Genomic DNA, 18,122 nt, shown 5'->3' with positions numbered 1-18,122 from the left:
GCGGACATCACAACCCCTCCACACAGATCTCCAAAAGCCATTCTTCAAACCACTTGTCTTCAAGTCAATTCACTTATATTATTCATTAATCACCAATTTACATTAGAAAAAAAAGTTACCAGAAGCGTGGGTAGCATATTCTATTGTTTACCTTTGCATTACAATAAATGTAAATTAGAATTTGTCTTTATTTAACCATGCACTTCTGTATTTTAAGCCAAGACAAGCTGACTCATAAAAGACAACTCTTAGCATTTGATTTTCCTTCTGTTTAGTTACAACACATTCCAGTTTTTCCTTATTGACCTAGCATGGAATTTATTAACCCAATTCACAAAAAGACAAGTAAAATTTAAATATTTCCCCATGATTCATCAAGCTTCTAAGTCCACCAGATTTTGCACTTGCAAGGAAAGGAAGCTCAAAGTGGTTTTCTTTGCAAGCAAAACCGTGCTGTGACTTGGGGAGAAGGGGAGAGAAGGGGAAGCATGACGTGTCTCAAGGATTTGGGCATTATAGGTTTGGGGGATGGCACCTTCCCCCATTTGGGATCCGTATTCCTGAGTCCTTTCCTGTAATAAGGAACCGAACGCAACCCTTGAGGACATCTGTATGTGTATATATGTGCATGAATGATATAAAGACAGATAAAACAGTGCTCCCTTCTTTGCCTGACAGGCCTTTTATGGTTCTTAAAGCATGTTAGCATCCTGTTTGTTGCTCAGATAAGCACACACCAAGGACAGGAGGCCTTTTGTGCCCTGATGGAAGTGCTGACTGCCAGCCCTAAAGCATTACACCCACAGGCTCTCTCAGCCTCTCCTGCTCCATTACCACTTGACCATATTCATCCAGAATACTGAGAGATGCAAGATTTCAGGCTTTAGCAGGATTAGATGACTGTTGGATGGGATTTGGGGAATGACAGTTTCAAACAAAGTGGCCAAAGTAATCCTTTGACTTGATTACACTGACTTGTGTATTTTCACATTTGATACTGGCAGTCAGTCAGTATTATTTATTTGCTTTGGTACCAGTATGTTTATTCAAAAAGAATGGTGGCTTGGGCTTTCAGCTAGACTTCTGCAGAAGTCGCTCTTCTAACTCCACTGTCTGCTGTTTGCAACTTTTACAAGTTTTGCAATTAAATCTTCTGTGTTTAGCATGTGGTCAAAAAAAAATTTCCATTTGTTGAGAAAATGAGCAGAATGGCTAAACTACAGCGGAAACTGAGGGGAAAAGCAGCAGCAGTCTTCTGAGTATCAAACTGGTGTGACGTGCATTTGCATATCCCAGCTGCTAAAGGATCTGAGTGGAAAAAAGGAAATTTGTCAGGGAAATAGCTTTTTTAAAGGAAAAAACTGCTATGGTCTGTGTATATGTCACTGAAACCACATCTCTGAGTCATTCACAGCTGCCTTTCACACAGAGCAGGGGCAAAGGCACTGCCACCGCCTGGTCCTTGTTCCCAGGGCAAGGGGCCGGGAGTGGCTGTGCTGCTGCTGCTGTGGCAGGGCAGATCTCTGCCCACAGTGGGCTCCAGAAAGGACCCTGGGCTGGGCTTAACTGCACCTGGAGGGGCTGTCTGCTCAATCACGGCAGCAGTGGACAGGCAGTGTTTGAGCTGATGTTGATACCAAGCTGATGATGATACCAAACAGCTGTATCTCTGTTTTCTGGCCAAGCAAGGCCCTGGGAGCACAGCCCTGGACTGGAAGAACCAGTGAGGCAGCTCCCAGTCTGCTCCGTTTCCACCCATCCCAGCTGGTTGCCAAGGGAGCAGAAAGAGATGAGAGGAGATGGGAAGTGCAGTGAGGTGCAGGCACCTTCCTTATAGGGTGAGAACCAAGTTCTTAGAACACTGAGGCTCAGACCATTTGTATGTGTGTAATAGAGGTAACTGGTGTGTGTGCAAGGCCCCCATCACTTACACTGATGTTTCCCTTCAACAGAAACGACCTGGGAGCGGCCAAGCAGTGTGCCCGGGACTCCAAAGAGCCCTGTGTCACAGAAGAGTTCTGCAGGTACTGTTTGATGCTGTGCCTTACCACTGCATGGGTGAATCTGCTTCTCTACCACTCAGCAGAGCAAAGGAAAATGTTGTGATTACCTGGGACTTAACAGACACGGTCATGGGAGTGTAGCAGAGTAAACATGGTGGGGCTTTCCCTTCTGATACATCTTCTTGCCTGTTGTTTCCCTACCGATGCATCTTCTGGCCGGTTTTCTGCAGTATCTGCTCAGAGCTGAGATGGCTCCTTCCTGGGAGCGCAGAGGCAGATGATGGCCCAGCGAGCCAGCGGGGCGGCCAGCTCTGGGAGGGAAGGACAGGCTGCCCTTCCCAGCCCTGCTTTCTGATGGGGCAGGGGAAGCAAAAAGCTGCAAAGGAATGTGGGCTGGCTGTAGCTCTTCCATGTGGAGCACATGTGCACAGTGAAGTGTTTGGCATGTGTTAGTTACAGAGTTGACCACTTCACCCCTGTCCTGACTTGAAGTTGCAGTGAATCAAGTAATGGAGAATCAGCTGTATAACTGTACTGGAAAGCTTTGAGTACTGCAGAAAGACAAAGCAGAGCAAAAATTACTCTAGAATAAAAAGTGTTAAATGAAAAGGCCATTGTTGCCATCTAACTAAATCCTGCAGTCTAGAGGATTTTTTTTGTAGAATTTTTTCGAACTAATGCCCTTCTTTATCAGCAGAGCTGAGTGGGAAGTATGCTTGAAGGTTGCGCATTTTGTTGTGACCAAAGGATTTATAATGTAGTTGTGTATCTTGTTTTAACCCTACTTTGAGCATTATTCTTTGCTCAGTGTATTCCAAAAATAAAACAACCTACAGCTGTATACATGAATCGTAAATATCTTACAAGGCTCGCTATCTTGACATGAAAAGCCCAAAGCCCATCTCCATTAAACCAGTGCTTTCTACATATGTGGTGGATTGACCCTGGCTGGACACCAGGTGCCCACCAAAGTCACTCTATCGCTTCCTCTTCTCAGCTGGACAGGGGGAGGAAAATATGACAAAAGGCTCATGGGTTGAGATAAGGACAGGGAGATCACTCAGCAATTACCATCACACGCAAAGCAGACTCAACTCGGGAAAATTAATTTAATTAATTACCAACCAAATTGGAGTAGGATAATGAGAAATAAAACCCAAATCTGAAAACACCTTCACCCCACCCCTCTGTTCTTCCTAGGCTCAACTTCACTCCTGATTTTCTCTACCTCGCCCCCCGAGCTGTACAGGGGGATGGGGAATGGGGACTGTGATCAGTTAATCACACGTTGCCTCCGCCGCTCCTTCCTCCTAGGGGACTCCTCACTCTCTTCCCCTATTCCAGCATGGGGTCTTCTCCAACATTTGTCCTTCTCACAGGCCACAGTTCTTCGTGAACTGTTCCAGTGTGGGTCCCCCACAGGGTCACAAGTCCTGCCAGCAAACCTGCTCCAGTGTGGTCTTCTCTCTCCATGGCATGGGCTTCCCATGGGGTCGCAGCCTCCTTCGGGCATCCCCCTGCTCTGCTGTGGGTTCCTCCCCAGGCTGCAGGTGGAGATCTGCTCCCCCGTTACCCTCCCTGGGTGCAGGGCACAGCTGCCTCCCCATGGGCTGCCCCACGGGCTGCAGGGGAACCTCTGCTCCAGGCCGGAGCACCTCCTGCCCCTCCTCCTTCGCTGACCTTGGGGCCTGCAGAGTGGTTTCTCTTACATATTCTCACTCCTCTCTCCAGTTGGAGTTTCTATTGTGCAGGGTTTTCTTCCCCCTTCTTAAATATGTTATCCTAGAGGTGCTACCACCATCGCTGATGGGCTCGACCTTGGCCAGCGGCAGTTCTGTTTTGGAGCCGGCTGGTGTTGGCTCTGTCAGACATGGGAAGCTTCTAGCAGCTTCTCACAGAAGCCACCCTTGTAGCCCCCCCCACTACTAAAACCTTGCCACACAAACCCAATACAACATACCGTACTTCTTCAAACACATAGTTTTACCAAACAGTGCTATGGGAACTGTTTTGAGTTTGGGGGTCTCTTTTTCTTGGCTCTTTCCAACCCAGTAACTCCTGTCGTAACTCTGGACAAGACCCTGCTGCAGGATCCCGAGGGCGGAGTGGGCCCATCAGCCAAGCTTCTGTAGAGTCTGGTTCTGGGGTCTTTCTGGGTTGGAGCTAACATGTCACACTGCTGGCCTCTTGGGATGGGGAGAAGCATCCATAGTTTCTTAGGCTGGAGGCAAGGAACACTGGTGACTCTGTGATTTATATCTGTATATTCAATTATGCGATCAGTTTTTAAAATGTGTAACTATTCATTTTCTACCAGCAGGAAGCCTCCTAACTCTCCATCTGTTCTTAACAGTGAATGGCTACCACATCTCTGGGACCCCAGTACACCAGCTTGACTCTGGTCATATGAGCCTCCGAAAAGCCAGTGGGGACCCCCAGGTAAGTTTTGGGGAAAAAGGCAAACGGTGATATCCAAGAATAAATGGGTCTTCACTTAAGTTGTTTAGGAATCCGTACAGAGCAGGAGCTCAAGAGGCATTTTCTTTTAGAAATTGTCAGATCAGACAGATTTGTTGCATCCATAATAGTTAGTCTTTGTGTCCAACTTGTAAAACAGCACAAAATGCCAAGATACTTTGGATTTTTTTGTGCTATCACTCATTTCTGAAAAATCCACCAGGACACTTCAGTCACTATTAACAACCCTACAAATTTTCCTGTCACTACAGCCTGAAGCCTGGGCCTGTCTCCAGCACAGTCCTCTCTCTAGACTTCCACATCTGCCCATGTCTGTATCTCATTGTATTTCCTTGCAGCTCCAGCTTTCCCTCCCAAAGACAGTATTCACAAAGAATTTGTCTGAAGCTTTTTTCTCAATTACTTCATCTATTCCTGCATGTCCTTTTACAGGCACTCCTCTGTGCCTTACATAGCCTGTGCCTCACCCATCTCATCACCCCAGGCTAGTGTTCAAGACGCTGACCCGTGGACAGCCGGTCTCCCCTGCCTGTTTGTGCAAATTTTCAATAAATAACCCTGCACTGTTTCTTGCACCAGTTCATGTCCCTGGGAGAGTCTTCCCCGCAAGTCTGCAGACGCAGCGCAGGGCCCTCTTCCAGCTCCTCCCATGAAACTCTTCGCTCCCTGCCAAAACAGCAACACTTGTGTTTCCCTGCCTGTTGACGTTTTACCCCGATGGTACCGGACCTGAGTTCTCTGTTTCATTTCTATATTAATTTGTAGGTACTTCTGCAGTGCAACTCCTTAAATACTCCCAGTGAAATGTCTGTCTGATTTGTGTGCTGCTACAATGATGACCAGGGCTGCCTGTTGCTCTCAGTGTCCCTCTGATGTTCCCTATTTCTTGGTCTCAGTTTTGTGTTATCTGCCAACTGTTCTTCTTCGCCTCAACCCACTTTCTCACCCACTGCCTTCTAGGTAGTGGCCTTCAGCTTTGCCCTCGTGTGTGTTGTTTCAGCTAAGTCAGCATTTCTGGTTTTGCTTCCCCACCAGTGGATTTATGGCATCTCCCATGACACAGTCCAGCACTTCGGACTCCCCGTTCCTTCCACATCAACCATCTTGCACTTAACTGCCCATGCTGCTTCTCCTCTGAGCAGTTGCACAGGCTGGAGGCAGAGCATGTGGGCACCTAAACTAGGTCAAAAGCATTTTAGAAATTGGTGTAGTGTATTACCAGACACCCCTGTCCACACGTCTGCTGTGACTCCCTCAGAGAACCCGAATAAACTTGCAGGCTGTGACTTCCTTTTAAAAAAGCTATGTTAATCCTTGTGCAAAGTATTTCATTTCTCAAGGTATCTGATTCACAACGTTTGTGCAGTTGGCTTGGTACACAAGTCAGATTAACTGACTCCCCAGAACCTCCTTTGTAAGAACTTTTTCCGCTATCCATTTTTACAGTGCTGAGGCTGACTCAAGTTTACAGCCACCTTTTTGGTCACATTCACATCCGAGATACATGGGGAGTCCATTGTCACACTCACTGGTTTGCTCAGCTGACTCAGCCATCAGACTGACAAAAATCCCTTTCATAACTTTTCTCATTCAACGCAGCAGCCTCCATGATACTTCCTTTGCATTGCTCCTTTATTACAGGTTTTTCCAAATTGAAGTCCTGGCTTCATTCTTGCTTTGAACCTGTAACTAGTTCTGAATCTGTAACTAGCTGCTGGTGCTATTAATTCTAAGCGCAGCCTGTGTCCACGCCCGCTTGGGAGCCTGCTTTTCCTGGGAGCTCTGGCTGCTTTTTCAGGAGAGTCCTTAGTAAGGAGAACATCTGACTATGAACTGTTGGTTGCAAGAAGCTGTTCTCTACATCCCCAAACTCTCATACGCTTTGTCAGTCCCTCTCCTGCTTGCCTGGCTGGGGCCATCCCGAGCTGCTTTGCCCTGACTGCCTCCTTGTCTGATCCTGGCACGGGCTGTCTCCCGCTGCGGACCGGCTGCCAGACATTCTCCAGGATGCTTTCTGAGCCCTGGGTAGCAGCCATCGTGCAAACAAATGCTGGCAAAATCCCTCGGGCGAGCTGAGCCACATTTCTTGGAAACAGGTCAAGGGGGAAAAAGCCACGACGGAGAACAAGGGGGAGCTGTGCTGTGCTGGGCACAGGGCCAGGCCTTGTTTACGGCTTCCTAGAGAGCAGCGCGATGCTCCTGGCCAGGCCGTCACCGCTGCCGCGAAGGGAGCAGCAGCCCGGCCGCGCTGGCCGGCGGCCCGGGGCAGCCCCGGCTGAAACTGCCCGCGGCCGCGCCTTCAGCTGCGCCTCGGCCCTGGGGTTGTGGCCCGAGAGCAGCGCCGGGCCGGGCCGTGGGCGCTGCCCCCAGGGCAGGGGGACGCGGGGAGCGGAGCCCGCGGCACCGCCGGCCGCTGCCGAGACCGAGCCCGCACGCTGCGGATCAGCTGCCCCGGGCGGCGGGGCCGGGCCGCACCTCCCCAGCCGCGCGGCTCAGCCCCGGCCACCCCTCACCGCCCGGCGCGGCGGAGGCGGGGGGCGGAGCGCCGGGCCGCTGCCACCCCAAGCGCTCGGCCGGCGGGCGGGGGCCGGCGGCCCGCCCTGAGCCCGGCTGGAGCCCGGCCCGGCCCGCCATTGGCCGCGCGGGCTGTCGGCGGCGAGGGGAGGCGGCCCTGGCGGGCAGCGGCGCCGCCCGCAGCTCCCCCGCGAGCCGAGCCGAGCCGAGCCGAGCCGCGCTAAGCCGAGCCGCGCTAAACCAAGCTGAGCCGAGCCGCGCCATGGGGTCTGCCTAGCGCCGGCCCGCGCCCGCCATGCTGGGCTCCGAGAGCGGCCGTGACGCTGCGCCCCGCTTGTCTCCACAGGCCCCGGGATCCCCGGCGGCGCCGCGGCGGCAGAGCAAGGAGAGCAGCCTGACGGTGAGTCCGGCGGGGCGCGGGGGCTGGGGGCGGGCGGGCAGAGCCGCCACCGCCACGATTCTGGTGCTTAAACACTAGTGGGGGGCTCAGGGAGGCTTTGGGGTCTCTGTCCCGGGTAGAATCACAGTACCATTTTCCCTGGATTCTCGCGGCTCTGGGATGAGCCGGAGGTAAGGACAGACCGAGGAAGAGGAGCACGTGTGCTCCAGAGATGCTGGCGGTGAACCAGGTGTCCTGAAAAAACTTCATCTGGTAACCATCCCCACCCCCCCCCCACCCCCCCGCCTTTGTATTTGAAGAACCACTGAAAAGTTAGAAAAATACAAACTCGAGAAGATGGATTGATGCCCTGCCAGGACATAATCTTTATTTTTTTCTCAGAGAGGTATTGGAAGGTATTTTTCTGTGCCAGATTGTCCAAGTCAAGATTTCTGATGGGAAGTATAAGCAAAGATTTTAGGTTTCAATATGAGGTTATTTTTATATTTGCTTTTAATATTAGTAATGCATCTGACACAATTAAGATGTTCTCAGTACCATGTTTACAGACATTAATATCTTTTGTATGCCTGGTGACCTCATCTGGAACACAGTTTGCATTTCTGGACTCCTCAGTGCAGGACAGATGTTTAAAAACAGGAAGGAATCAAAATAGATTAATGAAAGTGGCTGGGAATAGAAAGGTTTATTTAAAAGAAAATAATAAAGGAGATAAATGAGCAGATAAATGAATTGCAGTGATAAAGAAGAGGCAATAAACATGCTTACAGCTGCAAGCATTGGCAGGGTATAAAATCCCCGAGAACAAAAGGAATGATTTAATGTTATACATCATTGTTAAGTGTTACGATGAGGAGGAGATTCTTGTCTATATTATCACATGCAGCCTGTTGATTTATCCACCGGTGGGCATTGTTATAGGCATGATTCCCTGGGTTTCTGGTGACAGGGACAAGGGTTCAAAAGGAGCACATACAGGTGTCTCTGACTGCGGTGCAGGTCAGTCATTGCCATGTAGGTGCAGTTTTCTGGGAAAAAAAAAATCTTCAGTAGTTGGTTATCAAAATCAGTTGTTATGAATAAAAAACGTTGTTACTGTTAATTAGTGTATTGAGAGAGTGGGATGTCCTCAAGTAAGTTTACATCTGTTGGTTTGGACAGATTTGCAAATGTCCCAGGAAATCAGCTGCAGGGCCTCCAGGGCCGGGTGGCTGGGGTGGAAATGTGTCTGGGGCACCTGATGCAGCCCACTGCCCGCCTGGGACAGAGGGGCAGGAGCAAACTGGGGGCTGAACATCATGTCCAGAGGGACTAGACATGGGCCTGGGGTGAGGTGCACTGGGTTGCTGGATACAGCATGAGTGACAGTGCTTGTGTTTCTGAAATACTCGGTGCTTCCAGGGGTGAGGACTCAGGCTGTACACTGAGGGTGGTTTTCACTGTCATGTCTGCTGGCCCATGTGCCATCTTGTAGTGTCTGCAAAGCAAGAAAGTGTTGTGTGTTATGTCAGGGTCACTGGCTGTGTGTTTCTCCAGCAGAAATCTGAAGTTTTGAAGTGTGATGCACCAGACAGAAAAACCAAGCTGATTTTAACAGCTGTTTGTTCCAAGCCATTGCCTGCATCCAGGAAGCATTGTGAAAAACAGTATTTTCCTATGGAGTATGCAGAGCTGTAAAGCAATGTAATTTTTCCCCCTGTCTCCTAGGAGGTTATATTTGTTCAGTGCCACTCAGGCTGATGTTGGGATGCTCTGGTTAACAGAGCTGCGGGGCACATCCTTAGCTTGCTTGTCATATGGTTTTTCTTTGTCTGTAGCAGTGCTCAGGCAGAGCTTCTTCCTGCAGAGGGGAATTTTGTGATTAACTTTGGGGGTCTCAGTCTACCAAACCTCCTCCCAAACCGAAATCCTGTGATACGCAAACTGCAGACATCAGGTGATGTCCAACCTGACCAGCAGCCTCAGCCTAGCTGTCTCTGTTTTCCCACTTCCAGCAGAGGGGTGGGAGTTCATTGCCATCTTCCTAGGAGTGCATCTGCCTCCTCTACATCCAAATAGCCACTTGGGAGCACAGCTTCTGGAAATCCTGAAGGCAGGTGGGAGCTGGAGTATTTCTCATCTATAAGCACCCAACAAGAAGAAGAGTATGGTGTTTGCTCTTTGGTAAATGAATGTTACTAACACTGTGTTTTCTTTGGAAGGGAAAACCCTGCTGGGTTATATCAGAGGCAGTTATGAAACCGCCGCTTGCACAAATTATTGATGCTGACTTAGGAAGCAGCAGTGCAGGTCTGTGGTCTGCGTTGATTTTGCAGTGAGTTTCAAGGTACACTAATTAATTTTAGGCTGTATGGTTTGCTGTCTGATTCCTGAAGATCTGTCTCTCTGGCCTTGAGTTGTTGTGGAAGCAGAAGCTCCTTTACCATGGGTGAGGGAGAGTTAAATGGAGGAGGTACAGGGTGGTATTGACTTAGGGACAGAGCTATGTCTCAACTGAAGAGCAAGAAACCCATCTGATGATACAGTATTTCTGAGTGTGGGTTTCTTTCTGAAAAATGTTTTAGTGCCTTGTCAAGATACAGCGTGACTTGGAAAATGCTGGCGTTTGTGTTGCGTATGTTGGACACATAGATGAGCGTGTGCTGCAGATGGGAAGAGGGGCAGCCTACATGCAGTAACTTGGTATTTTCTGCTGCTGTGCTCTGCGTCTGACACAACGTGATGAACACGGGATGAGGCTGCACGTTCAGCACCGTCCTCCCTTCTGCCCTGGGGCTGACTGCATGGCAGAAATTGTCGGAAATTCCCTGCTCTGACAGGCGCAGACTGAATTGTCTCTGGACCTTTCTATGGATAGACCAAATAAAGAGGGCTTCTCAACGCTTTTGGCAGAATCTTCTCTTTGAAATAGGAAGTGTATCAGTTGACTTTGTTAACACAATCAGGACTTCAGTCGTGTGTTCTCCTTTCTGTTGTACCATAGCTGCAGCATCACCCTGCCAGCGCTAAACATCATGCAAACTCATGATGTTGAAGCTACCTAGACACAGTCTAGGCGTTCTTGGGCTTTCCTGTCTGGATAGAGTTAAAACTGACCAAGCCTTTGTTTGTTCGTAAGCTCTTCTGAGATCTCCTCCAGCCTTTACATTTGGCTTGTTTTACCCAAACGGTTCCATTTGACAGGTGAACTCATTACATCTAGTGGAGTTGACCATTGCACTTTTCAGGTCTCAACTGAAATTGTAAAGCAGATACTGAAGTTAGGCAATCTGACACAGCTGTGCTGTGTTTAAAGTGCTGTGAATGTGCAGAAATCAGGAAAAATAATCTGCATTTTTAAGTTGAAGAAGTGAGCAAGAACGTTGCCCTGCTTTAGTCACTTTAGCACGGTACAGTAAGCTCACCCACTGTCTGCTGATTTATTTATATAGTGTCTTATGTAATAAACATGTCGTTGATTATCTAAGCCTAGATCAAATTATTCTTGCTTTATTCATGTTGCTTGGCAATGTCTCATTTACTGGTGAGCCCTGGTAGCAACTTCAAAGCCTCCAGAGGACTTTGAAATCCATGAAATGAACGTGTGTGTCCAACGCAACAAAGCTCCTCGCTCTTGTGCGCGCTGCTGTGGTGCAAATCCTGCACGCTCATCTGCCTTCCTGGGACGTTTTCTTCCTCTGTCACCCTGTTGCATCCCAGACATAATCAAGAGTCACCTGCAATGTCAACAAGCTCATTTTGCCATCACTGCCAGTGTACTCATGTGAAATATGAGCTGGAATATTTAGCTGCTAAGAGTATATTTGCTTTTTCTCATGATCACTGTGCAGGCAAAAGTATTTTAATCTATTTATTGAGTTTGGTACGCAGCAGGCATGTCAAGAGAAATGCATCAGTTTGTGTTGCTTGTTTAGTTTTCTCCTCCGCCCACCCCGAGCTTTGTTGCCATGTTTTTCACAGCATGTGTTCTCTGGCTGGGGACCATCTCCTAGCCTTGGCGATGGAGTGGCGCTCTCACACAGGTTTGATGGTGCCACTTGTGTCCAGTGGCAGCTGGAGGGACAGGCTGCTGTCTGCAACATGTTGCTGAGCTTATACTTGGAGTACACCTTGCTGGTGGCCTGTCATTAATTTTGCTTTGTTGCAAGCTGACAACAGCCATTATTTTTATTAGTGAAGAGGCTGGATGAGGACTTAATATCATGGTGAAGCTGATTATCACCCTGGCTGTCCCAGTGGAGCCTGTGTGAATGTAATGCAGGTCATAACGCCTTGTTTTCTCTTAAAGTTCTGTGACTCCATCATTAGCTGAGATATGTGTTTTAATTTGTTTTGTTTCTTACTGGCATTACAGCTGTAATAGCTTCTGAATGCTTTTGTTCAGGCTTTTTTGGCTAGTCAGCATTGTTGAAAGAGATTAGCGCTGTGATGGTATATCCTGTTGTTTGAATGTGGACCTTGCACGTAGCCTGACTGGCTTGAGAGCGGTTGTCCTTCATGATTAGTGACAGCGGGGATCCCGTGCACAGTGAAGGGACATCACTGTCTGTGGGACTGAGAGCTATTTAATCCTGCCAAACATCAGGAAGTCATCTCAAGATGCTTTGGCTCTCTTTGGCATCAGTCAGAACTAAGCTGATGAACCAAAGTGATTTTTTTCAGCTATCTTTGATTTTAGAAACAAGAAAAGGAGCATTTCAGAGTGAGGATGGAGGGAGGGGGCGAGATGTGGTCACTGCACTACTGATGTGTGGCCGTGTCCTGCTCAGTGCCAGCCTGGTGTTCCCCTCCCTGCTGGGAAACCCTGAGAGGGTTTAGAAATTTTCAGAAATAAGATCCAAGAGCTCTTGTTTAAGTATAAGAAATCTGTGGTGATGAAAGAAAGAGTCACAGGATTTGCTATGCAGTCGTACATAACTTTTAGTAATGTTTCTAGTTTTGAAAATTTTCATGCCCCCTCCAGGACTTTGTGTAGAAAACTGTAAGTTATGTTAAGTTCTGTTTACCACACAAATAATCCTTTTTTTTTTTTTTTTTAAAGATTGCAAAGGCTTCTGCATTTTTTTTTTTTTAATTCTGACACCAATTTCCTTTTAAATGTGGTACTAGACCCAAATGGCCTCATGACTTTTTCCAGACAATTCAGCATCCTTTCTGGACAATTAAATATAAGCTTCTGAGAAGTGAAGAATGTTTGATCTATTCATCAAACTTTGAGTCTGATGATACTCTGAGAAACATGTGAATTAACCCTACTCTCATCACCTGTTGAATGTGTGCTCACTGTTCCTCCTCTTGCAGCATGCGTGGACGTGGTGCGGTGCGTCCAGTCCGCTGCAGTGGGAGCCCTTCACCAGCCCGAGTGTGGGCATTTCCAGTGACGCTGTGTTTATTTCTTCAAGACATTCATGATGTAATGGAGAGTCTTAAAGTTGCTTCCAATCGACACAGATTTAGTTTTTGTGAAACAGGTGCTGTTTTTAGCAGGGAATATGAATTTCCCTTGCAGTTTCCCATTGCAGATTTTTAAGCTGCAGAGCTGCAGGGAACAACTTGTGTGTGCCACTGTACATGCTCCCTGCTGCGCATCACCTCCATGTCCTGGTGTGCAGTGCTGTGATGCCCAGTCTTCTGGTAAAAGCTGCAAAATACACTTAGGAGGTGCCTATTTCCCCCCCTTCTCATGATCCAGTGTGACAGTGTTGGGCCTCAGAAATCTGCCTTCAAAACACTGCTGTCTTCATGGGAAGCATTTGGTCCTTTCTCAGCTGAAATGAGTTGCTCAGGTGACACAAATCTCCACTCAGCAGTGTGTTTCCACAGGGGACCTCCTAGCCATTCTCTGCAAGACCACCAGTAAGAGGACAGGTGGAAACTAGAATAGCTTCTCCTTTCACCACTGCAGTATTGGTGCTCCTGATGTGGAGATGTGAATTGTTTCCAGCGCCCCTAAAACTTCCATGCAGTCTCTTTACCTCTTTTGCCTTCTGCTGCTAACTATTTTTAACTTGAGCTAAATCCCAAGTCCCTGTAGCTTGACAGTCTGCTCTCAAGAGGCAGCACCCTGTCCTGGATGCCTGTGAGGTATGTTGTGTAAGCACACATGGTAGCTGTGCACAGGGCAGTGGTTTTGTGCAGACTGCCAGGCTGGAGGGGCCGTGGAGGCTTGAGGGGCTTCAGGCGATGGAGTTGCTGCAGGGGTTGGAGATGCTGGAGGCTCTGGAGAGGCTGGAAGGGCTGGCATCCATGTGATCTGTGGCTGTCACCCCCATTTTTATTAAATGAGTGTGAAATGCAGCATCAAATCCAGAAATCCTCAAAGCTGGAAGCTGTTTAAAGCTGTCTTGACATCCCATGGTTACCTATAACAGTGCCATTGCTGACAATACGTCGTGTCCCCTCTCCCCTGCTCTGGGAGGATGAGGTGCAGCATTGCTCACTCACAGGAAGCAGTTGGCCCGCTCTGATATGTGGCAGAGCAATTGTGAGCAGGTTCTGAGGCCTTCTCATTTTTTTAAGGTGAAACTACAGTGTATTGCGTTATTTGAAAAATAGCGTGTGGCTGTGACAGCACAGAGGCATGTCCGGGGACCGGCGCAGCCTGGGATCAGCAGTGGCGGGGTTTTGGTGACCTGTGAAGCGAAGCGGTGCGTTCTGTTTGTCTGCCCTTGTGTGCCGGTCAGCACTGGTCCAGGTCGGGGCTTGTCAGATGCTGTCTGAAAGTAGCAATTTGGCTTAAGGTTTCTAGCCGTTATTTTTAAGACGTTTGGGATGATCAGTTGTGAAACTTCCTGGCGGGGATGAGAGGAGTCTCCTAACAGGGTGTTGAGGCAGTGCCGGCCAGCAGCTCCGCACCTGGTGGATGCGCCTGGAGGAGAGGTGCCAGCTCCTCTCCTGCGGCTGGCTGCTTCCAGCGGATGATGGGATCTGCTCGCAGGCTCTTAGATCTGGTGATCCCTGAATGGAGAAGGGAAGGTAACCCAACCTACCAAAAAAAACAGGGCAAGGTGGGCTTGTGGTGCTGTCCTGAGATAACTGAGCTGACAGGGAAGAGGCAGGAGAGGAAAACTTCAGCAGATACAGAAAGTGTCCTCTGTGAAACATCCCTCATGGAGGAGCTCCATGCTGGAGGCTGTGGTGGTGACAGGTGAGCACCGGCACCTCTGTTGCACAGCCATCCTGCTCTGATCTGAGCTGATGTTTTATAACTCCTGATGGATGGCACTTCTGATGGGGAATGGGAAGGAGCAGGGAGGTGTTTTCAGCAGCTCCTGTTTGTTGTTGGGACCGTGTGGCTGGTGGAGGCTGGCTCTGGCTGGAGGTGCAGCTTCACTGGTGCACGGCTGCTGCCTGCAAAGTGATGGTGAAGTGAGAGCCCGTTCTCTGACCTCCTGCAGGTCAGATTAAAGCCCAGTGAGAGCTGGAAGGGAAGACACATGCTTTAGGATCTAGCAGAGGTGGCAGCCAAAGACACTGTAGGTACAGGTTCAGCAGCCTGCTTTGAAATGAACTTGGCAAGCTCTGGACAGAGTGATTTTGTGGAGAAGGGGGGTGGAGTAAGCTCTGGCATTACATACAGGACAGCCACTGAAGCTTCAGCATGGGCAGACAGCAACAGAGCCGATGTGGGTTTGTAGGAAGAGCGTTGTAAAGGCTTTGTATTGCTCTAGCACCGTGGGTTTACACTGTGTCAGCACTTTGCAGCATGTTGCCCTGTCCTTTTTGTTCCTCTCTGAATAGGCCAAAGGCAGATTCACTGCATGTAAGCGCTACCTTTAGGTCTGCCCGTGCAGCTGCGCTAACCCTGCCCACAGCTTTTATTTTGGATTTCCTGACCCAAAAAATCCCAAACCCACACATTTGTGAGTCTTCCATCCCCAATTTCTGTTGGTTCCTTGATTAATGCACAAGTATTCTTAGTGTCAGTGAACCTGTGGGTGCAATAAGAGGAACTGCTTTTAGCGTGCCTGACCAGCAGAAATTTTAGGTGAGCGTTATGTATTGGCAGTGAACTCTGACTCGCTGATGCTTCCCCGGAAGGGCTAAACTGCATCCAGAGTTATTCTGCAGCACGTTCTGCAGTTAGCTGTCATGTTCTTTGCTTCCACTGTGCTTTTATCAGGCTACATTTTCTACTATGATAACTTAAGGAGCTCTTGTACTTTTGTATGCCTTTGTTTAAGGACTGTGTGATGAGTCCTGTCTCACAAATTGCTGTGGGTTTTGGGCACAGAAGTCTAGCTGACTTTTGAGAGCCCCTGTTCTTTTTTGCACGGAGCATCACTTTCTCTGGGATAGATGGAAGGGCTGTGCACTGAAAAAAATAACGTGTTTTTTTTTAATCCTGTCAGAGACTGCCATAGCCAAGATTTTCTGATGAGATATAACAATAGTGCCTTCAGTGCTCTCTGCTGTTCATGCTATTTCTTGTGCTCAGGGTGTGCTCAGGGTGTTTCATGTCAGGATTTTTACCACAATTTGTTAGGGTTCTAGGAGAACTCCCTGTATAGCGCTTTCCAAATCAAGCAGATTTTCATCATGTGAAATGGGTAGTTTATTTTCCTCTGACTGAACACTCCTGCTTGCTTAGAGGAGCTTTCTGGGAATACTTAGCTGCTGTTTCCATGCAACAACCAGTTTTTCTTCACTGACGTGCATTCACTGTGGATTTTCTGATTGGAAGCGTGTGTATATTACCATTCATTTGCATATTTCTCATCAAGAGCGAAATTTCATTACCTTTTAACTCTTTTGCTTTTTTTTGCAGATAAACTGTGTGACTTTCCCCCACCCTGACGTAATGCCAGAGCAGCAGTTGCTGAAACCTTCAGAGTGGAGCTACTGTGATTATTTCTGGGTAAGTAGGCAGCCAGCCACATGCCATTCTGCAGCTCCTGAGCGTCTGAAAAAGTGGAGCAAACAGCTTGATTTGTGGTACAGGGTAAAGGAGAATTTGGGCTGAAATACAATGTGTTAGGGCAGCATCAGGGAGACCGAAGATGCCAGTGAAGATCAGGTGGAAATCACCTCACTGGTCTCAGATGTGAGATCAGAATAGTGTCCAGAAGGGCAAAGTCAGCTGTCAGGAGAGGGTTTTGGTCAGGAAATGGGGAGGGTGTAGGACAAACTACACATCTCAACATACCTCAGCCAAAAGGGCTGTGCAGCAGGAGTGGGGACAGTGAGGTGGCTGACAGGGAATGTTATTTCAGTGTTTCCCCGAGCATGAGAGCAAGTGAAGTACAAGGAGTCTGGGAGTATCATATTTAAAACAAGCAGATACAAATTTTATGTTAAATTGTAAAACTCACTCCCATGGAATATTCTGGAGGCCAGATGTTGAATGACTTTTTTAAAGGATGAGGTTTGTGAAGGGCAGGCCCGTTAGTAACTCTTAAATTCAGTAGTTTTAATGCAGCCTTCAGCACAGGAAGTCTCCAGTGGGTCTGTGCCTGTGTGTGTCCTGTCGTGCTTAGCTCCGCTTTCAGGATCCTGAGTCAGGTTAAAATGATACAGTAGTCCTTCAAATGTGGAGCTAATATAAAAAATCTTCCACTGGAAAACTGTTTTTTGGGGGGTGGGGGGGAATACTACCACCTTCAACAGTGAAGATTTTTATGACTTTTGAATGTGTTTTTAGTTACCAGTTATTGAAGTGTTTCCATTTCAAAAAAAAAAAGTTTCACTTACAAAAAAGTGTAGCTGTTGGCAGCTTGTGCTTGCTCAGCATTGGTGTGAGGACTAATGGCAGTAACTTGCTAAAACACACGAATGTACTTGGAGATGGTCGCATTACCAAACCATCAGAGTTTCTTCAGATTGTTCCAGTCTTCCGATCCCAATGAGCAGTAAATCATTAACGGTGTACAGGCTTGGTTTTTGCATGTGTCTTACAGTAGTCACTGCCCTGCTTGGTTCTTTCCATTTAGGCTTGGCTACTGCTTGTCTCCTTCAGTTTGGCCACATCTTGCTCTCAGTGAAACTCCGCTTAAAGCTGCCTTTCTTCTGCAAACTTTTATCCTCCCATAGCTCCGTTCCCAGAACTTTCCGCTTGTTCAGCCTTGCCATCCATGGTCTGCCGGTGGCTCGCCCTCCTTCTTCAATCAACTCCACTCCTCCCGTTGGCTCAGCTGCCCAGTGCCTGGCGTGGTGTCCTACAAGTCTCACACTTTGATTAATGTGGCATTTTTCTCTGTGAAAATGTGCAGCACCCAGGGTGTTGGAGCAAAACCTGTAGTCCTCCGGGAAGGGTTCTCTGGGCCTGTTTGTTGGAGGAGGATAGGAAATTAAGTTCTGAAATAGGGAAAAGCACAGAGAGAAAAGAGACAGCAGAGAGAAGACTGTGTTGACCCTTGTAGCAACCCTGAAGTCAGTGGAGCAAAGGGTGGAGAGTGCTGTGTAGGGTGAAAGGTGGGATGCATGGAGGTCATCTGTTGACCAAGTTGCTGGTTTACCCTGCTTTACAGCAGATCTGTGCAGACTGGCTGCATCTGTCTGAGTGCAAATCAGGGTTGAACTTGACAGTCTATTAAAGGTCATTTAGGGTTGCATTACCCCTGGAAGGAGCAGCAGTGTCCTTCCCTCTCCCCCAGCAGTTCCCTTGTGCTGGCTCCACTCCTTCCCTTGTGCTGTGTCGGGGTTCGCGCCTGCCGGAGCCAGCCCAGCGGTGTTACCAGGTAGGAGAGGCCATAGGCAGAAGGGAAGGGAAGGCTGCTGCTTTGGCCCCA

The 18,122-nt window shown here is 48.4% G+C and overlaps 1 protein-coding gene across 5 annotated transcripts in view; it reads left to right on the top strand.

The window, feature by feature from the left end:
• The window catches only part of GAS7 (growth arrest specific 7), a 104,035-nt gene that overhangs the window by 56,466 nt on the left and 29,447 nt on the right, over positions 1-18,122 (top strand). For all 5 annotated transcript variants that reach the window (XM_074846966.1, XM_074846967.1, XM_074846965.1 and 2 more), the window contains 4 exons: positions 1,953-2,024; positions 4,357-4,442; positions 7,342-7,395; positions 16,163-16,252. In XM_074846966.1, coding sequence (XP_074703067.1) covers positions 1,953-2,024; positions 4,357-4,442; positions 7,342-7,395; positions 16,163-16,252 — 302 coding nt within the window. The remainder of the gene's footprint in view (positions 1-1,952; positions 2,025-4,356; positions 4,443-7,341; positions 7,396-16,162; positions 16,253-18,122) is intronic.

The sequence above is a fragment of the Strix aluco genome, chromosome 21, assembly GCF_031877795.1.
Source record: "Strix aluco isolate bStrAlu1 chromosome 21, bStrAlu1.hap1, whole genome shotgun sequence".
Lineage (NCBI taxonomy): Eukaryota > Metazoa > Chordata > Aves > Strigiformes > Strigidae > Strix > Strix aluco.
This window is presented reverse-complemented; position numbering and strand designations above follow the sequence as displayed.